General features: G+C 34.7%; 1 protein-coding gene across 2 annotated transcripts in view; it reads left to right on the top strand.

Moving 5' to 3' along the window:
• IL6ST (interleukin 6 cytokine family signal transducer) overlaps nucleotides 1–6,000 on the top strand; it is a 53,891-nt gene that overhangs the window by 9,607 nt on the left and 38,284 nt on the right. Inside the window, exons 2-4 of one of the 2 annotated variants that reach the window (XM_055086562.1) lie at nucleotides 1,685–1,772; nucleotides 4,493–4,623; nucleotides 5,768–5,846. In XM_055086562.1, coding sequence (XP_054942537.1) covers nucleotides 4,504–4,623; nucleotides 5,768–5,846 — 199 coding nt within the window. In that variant the 5' untranslated portion in view covers nucleotides 1,685–1,772; nucleotides 4,493–4,503. The remainder of the gene's footprint in view (nucleotides 1–1,684; nucleotides 1,773–4,492; nucleotides 4,624–5,767; nucleotides 5,847–6,000) is intronic. The other variant, XM_007112811.4, reaches the window with a different exon arrangement.

The raw sequence follows: 6,000 nt of genomic DNA, 5'->3' as shown, positions 1-6,000 counted from the left end.
ATTTATTTATTTTTGGCTGCATTGGGTCTTTGTTGCTGTGCACGGGCTTTCTCTAGTTGTTGTGAGCAGGGGTACTCTTCGTTGCGGTGCACGGGCTTCTCATTGGGCTGGCTTCTCTTGTTGTGGAGCACGGGCTCTACGCGCGGTAGTTGTGGCTCTTGGGCTCTAGAGCACAGGCTCAGCAGTTGTGGCACACGGCCTTAGTTGCTCCACGGCATGTGGGATCTTCCCAGACCAGGGCTCAAACCCATGTCCCCTGCATTGGCAGGCGGATTCCTAACCACTGTGCCACCAGGAAAGCCCCCCGGTATGACATGTTAACATCTAATTACATCTGTAACAGCTTTATTTCCAAACAGTGTCACATTTTGAGGTACTGGGGGTTAGGACTTCAACATACCTTTTGGGGGGACACAACTCAACCCATAATAGACTATAAGCAAAATAAGTTAATTAAATAGTATTTTAGAACAGGGGTTGGCAAACTATGGTCTGCAGACCAAATCCAGCATGCATTTTTTTTTTTATAAATAAAGTATTATTGGAACTCAGCCATGCCAGTTTGTTTACATACTGTCACTGACTGCTTTTGCACTCCAAAAACAGAGTTTACTAGTTAGTTGTCACAGAGACCTGAAGGCCCACAAAGCCTAAAATATTTATTATCTGGCCCTTTACAAGAAATGTTTGCCAGCCTATTTTAGAAGGTTAAGTGCTAATGAGAAAAAACAGGAAAGGGAGGATATGCAATATAGGCTAGTCAGAAAAGACTTGTATGAGAAGGTGAATTTGAGCAAAGGCTACAAGGAATTAATCTTTATGTACTGACTTAGAAAGATGTCCAATACGTAGTGTTAAGGGAAAAAAAAGTTACAGAACATTATTGTGATCCCATTTTTGTAGACTGATAAAGTATATATTTATACAATATAAAGTTATATACATAGAAACTTTTGTTAAGATTATACACCAAATTGTTCACAGTTATCTTGTTGGGATTATAGGGGATTTTCACGTGACATATTGTCAATTCCTATTCATTTGAAAGTTTTAAAATAATTATGTATTTTCTTTGCATTTAAAAATATCATTGTTATAGATGAAATTTCTTATATGTTATTAAATTATATCAAAGGTTTAACGTGTGTGAAACAATAGTGGGGGATTCAACTCCTTACCTGAGTTTGAAGTTATCTTGTTACATTTCAAAGAGGAACAACCGCTCCTTATGCTAGAATTTAACCTAATACTGAGCAGATTTTTAAATGAACTTTTACGTCTGTGTGCATATAATAATTTGGCAGTTGAGGAGTCAGTAGCCTTAACTTACTGCTAGTGGAAGACAAAAGGTATGATTTTGTGTAAGATTTGCTTTAACTGCTTTTGTCAGATTCAACAAAATGTTCCTTTCACATGTCTGTGACATACATGGATATCAGGGAGGTTTGGATTAAGCATGGGGGAGCCAATAATGTTTCCAAGCACGTAGCAAAACTATACTAGGATACTTGAATACTTCTTATACAAGTGTTTATGGGAGTGCTTTATGCTGAAACTCAGAAGATATCTAAAATGAGATGCTTTCTCAAAACCTGAAAGACCAGTAGGTGGCAGGAATTTAAGTACACATGTAAAAAATATTGTCAAAACCATCTTTCTAAACAAGACTCTTCTCTCTCTACAGTGAGACCCAACGAAAAGAGCATGACATTTAGAAGCAGAAGACTTAGTTTCAAATCCCTGCTCTTTCACTTACTAATGTTGTGATTTGGGTAAGTACCTTACCCTGTCTGAATTTTTGTTTTTTTCTTTTGTAAAGTTCCAATAATTAATCCCTGCCTTTCCGAACCCAAGAATGTACAATTCCAAGAGTGAACCCTAAAGTAAGCTAGAGATTTTAGGTGACTATAGTGTGTCAGTGTAGGTTCATCCTTGGTGAAATGTACCATTCTGGTGAGTAGTGATGTTAATAATGCAAGAGGCTATACGTTTGTAGGGACAGAGGGTCTGTGGGAAATCTCCTTACCTTCCTTTCAATTTTGTTGTAAACTTAAAACTACTGTAAAAAAAAAAAAAAAAAAAAAAAAACTTAAAAAAAATAATGATCCCTGCCCTATCCACCTGCTTCTCTAGGATATTAGGAGAATCAAGTGAAATAATTTACATGAAAGCAGTTTGTATAATGTGAAATAGTATACAAGTATTAGTTATTATGAATTCATGATTAGTACTAATGGAATAGAACAGAGTTGGATAACTTTTTAAATAATTAATTTGATAATCAGTTAATGTAGGCATGACTGACTTTTTGCGAATTTATCCATAATAACACTACTGTGTATGACATGATGTAAAAGGTACCGTATTGAAATTTCCCCATCCTGATCCCTGCTCAGCTTATTTATTCAACAAATATTACTTTGCCTTCTATTTGGCAGTCGTAATTCATCTACTATTCTACAGTTATGGTAGTACTGTTTCTATAGTAATAAAGTTTATACTGACAGTCTTCCTCACATGCAACGTAAATCTAAATTTATTATTCATTCTTTTTCATTCTATCCTAATTTTTTATCAAATTAAAAGGGATAAAACCTCAAAAATCACAATCCATAGGAATAAAAATAATTTATAAAGGGTTAAACTATTAAATATTTATCAATTAAACTCCACTACTTTTTCTCCCACTTAAAAAAATCCATGGAAATTAAAGTAAGAACGAACAGCTATAAGGATAGCTTTGGATTTGTTCTAATTTTTTAGCTAAATCATCCATAAACTTTGTTACTTTAACATTAATAGTAGTGAATTATTTATGATGCATCTTATGCCTCCTTTCAACACATTACCATATTGAAACCACCATAGTTGAGGAATTGCTGCTGTAGAACAACCGCTCAATTCTTGGAAAAATCATTTCTGGTATCTGTGGTTAGTGGTCATGTTTTGGCTTCATAGAACCTTCCAAAATAACATGCAAATTTCAAGGAAAATCAGTATATACAATATGTGCTTATAATATATGCATAGAATATTCTGCAAGAGATGAGGAGAAAGGATAGTGCTAATAATAGAATTTTAAATTATCTGCTGTCAACAGAATGAAAGGGGAAAAATAAGCAGAGTACTATCAATTCAATCAATTTTAAAACAAGACAAGCCCCCAAATGAAGTGGACTATATTGCATATAATTTTTAGATAGTATCAGTACTATTGTGTCTCCATCGCTTAGGTTTGGACTATGACATCAAGTTCCTTAATAGATGTTCCTTTATCACATTTCAATGACAATCCTTTAAAAATTAGGAAACATTACTTTCTAACTGTTAAAATGCGAAACGTACCTTTGCCTGTTTTCCTTTTACTTGTGTTTCATGGCACTGCTCACATAAATCTAATTGCTTTGAAGTAATCGTAAATACTTTCATGGGACTTCTTGTTTCAGAGTTTTGTTATAAGACTATAGTACATAAATAGAAAAATTGCCAGTTTTCAGAACTATAAAGAAACCTCTCTACAGTGTGAACAAGGTACTTGGTAGGGTAGGTGGTCAGGATGACATGACCACATACCACTCTACCAACATGCTCAGATATTTTTCTGTTCTGTTTTGATGAACAGTTGAATGATATGGTAGATTTTTCTACTCTGGGACTATTTAAAGTTGGGAAGTAAGGAATAAAACAGGTGGAGGAAAATGGATCCTGCAACTTAGTTCTTTTATAGCTTTACCTGAGACAGTCTAAACAATTCATTATCAAATTATTTTGTTATAGAGTGACTGTTACCTGGTTAGGGAGTATAAAAGTATTTATATTTCGTAAAATGATACTATGTTTCAAGTGTAGTACTATGAAGCCCTCATCAAGAAGTTAGTAGTTTTATCTTGGAGAGATACACATTAAGTATTTTTTATTTAGATTATATTTATTTTCTATTTTCTAAGTACTGAAGCCACAGGGTACAACATTGGAAAAGGTACAAAGAGCACACTGTAGAGTCTCCCTCCCACTCCAGTGTCTCAAACAGCCAGTGGCAGCCAGTATTTGAATTTTTATCCTTCTAGAGATGTTTTATGCACATATAAGGAAATGAGTATCTGTTTTGCCTTTTTTGTTGTGTTTTTGCCCATAAATAACAAATACACTGTTGTATACCTTAGCAGTGTATTTTAGATATGATTCTATATCTGTACATTTTTTAAATGACTACATGTATACTGTGTTTGGATATGCCATAATTTACCTAGTCCCCTATTCATGAACATTTAGGTTGCTTCAGCCTTTTACTATTAAAAAGAATGCTGTAGTGAATAACCTTGTACATGTGTTGTTTTGCTCATATTCATAGGATAACATACTAGAAGTAGAATCATTAGATTCAAACGTACATGTACTTTAATTTTGTTTGTTTGTTTGTTTTGTTTTGTTTTTTTTGTTTTGCGGTACGCGGGCCTCTCACTGTTGTGGCCTCTCCCGTTGCGGAGCACAGGCTCGGTGGCCATGGCTCACGGGCCCAGCTGCTCCGCGGCATGTGGGATCCTCCCAGACCGGGGCACGAACCTGCGTCCCCCGCATCGGCAGACGGACTCCCAACCACTGCGCCACCAGGGAAGCCCCCATGTACTTTAATTTTGACTGATAGCGTGAAATTGGCCATACACCTTGTCTGGATAGGGTTTTTGTTTTTAATTGAGGTCTCATTTACAAACAATAAAATTCATAGTTTTAGGTGTACAATCTGATGGGAAGGTTATGCCAGTTTATAACTGGCAGTGTATGAGAATGCCTTTATGTCATATTCTTATAACACTGTTGATAACTTTTAGTTTTTATATTTTTGCAAGTATTCAAGGTGAGAATGATATTGCAATAGTTTTGTTTGTTTTATTATTTTTACTAACTACAACTTATTTACAATAAAGTTCACAAATCATAAGTGTATGGCTCATGTTCAGTATCCCAGAATGCTCCCTTCTGTCCTCCCACCACCTTCCCTCCAAAAGAGAACCACTATTCTGACCTATCACCATAGATTAAGTTAGCCTGTTTTTGAACTTCATATAATTGTCAGTGTCAATGCTGAGGCTTATCATGTGCTTTTAACTTGGTAAAGAACTGCCAAATTGTTTTCCAAAGTGTCTGTATCATCTTGCATCCCTGTCTGGGTTGTTTTAATTTTTATCTCACTATGAGTGAGGTTGAAAGTATCATTTCATATGTTTGAGTTACTTGTATTTCCTTCTCTATAAACTACCTGTTAGTTCATCTTGCCTGTTTTCTTCTAAACACGCAAGATGAGGTGTTGGAATTTTTTTAGTGATTTGTAGGCATTCTTCATATGTCAGGAGATATTTTTGGTCAGGCTATGAATTACAAACTCTTTCCCCCATTTTGTCAATTATCTTTTGAAGTTGCTAATGCTGGGTTTTGCCATGTAGAATTTTGTCTCTCTGAAGCTCTCAGTCTCACAGAGTATTTACTAATAGTGCAAGACTTCGTAAGACAGAAACAGAATTGCTCTTTTAATTAACCTTAAAGTATAAATTATGTTTCCCAGTAATATTTTAGGTAGCCATAACTTTAATGGGAATAAAGAAAAATATTCTGAAGACTTCAACTTGTTTTCTGCGTTCTCATAAGAATGTTACCACCTTTTAGAAAACAGCTATACAATGGAAACAAAAGAGCTTTAGAAATTGTCTGAATTTATTATGTGTAGTAAGAGTAAAAATATTTAAAATAATATTACATGTGTCTTTTACAGAAATATCTATGCAAGATGTTGACATTGCAAACTTGGATAGTGCAAGCCTTGTTTATTTTCCTCACCACTGAATCTGTAGGTAAGGTTCATGAAATATCCTACCTCCCAACCCCACAGATTAGGTTTGTGTATTTTTGTATAATTACATAATTAAGCTTATGTTGAATAATTAAATAATTATGCTTATATATTTATTCTTTCTAGGATCATTGTTGAGAGAATGATGTTGTCTT

Source organism: Physeter macrocephalus, chromosome 8, assembly GCF_002837175.3.
Source record: "Physeter macrocephalus isolate SW-GA chromosome 8, ASM283717v5, whole genome shotgun sequence".
Classification (NCBI taxonomy): domain Eukaryota; kingdom Metazoa; phylum Chordata; class Mammalia; order Artiodactyla; family Physeteridae; genus Physeter; species Physeter macrocephalus.
This window is presented reverse-complemented; position numbering and strand designations above follow the sequence as displayed.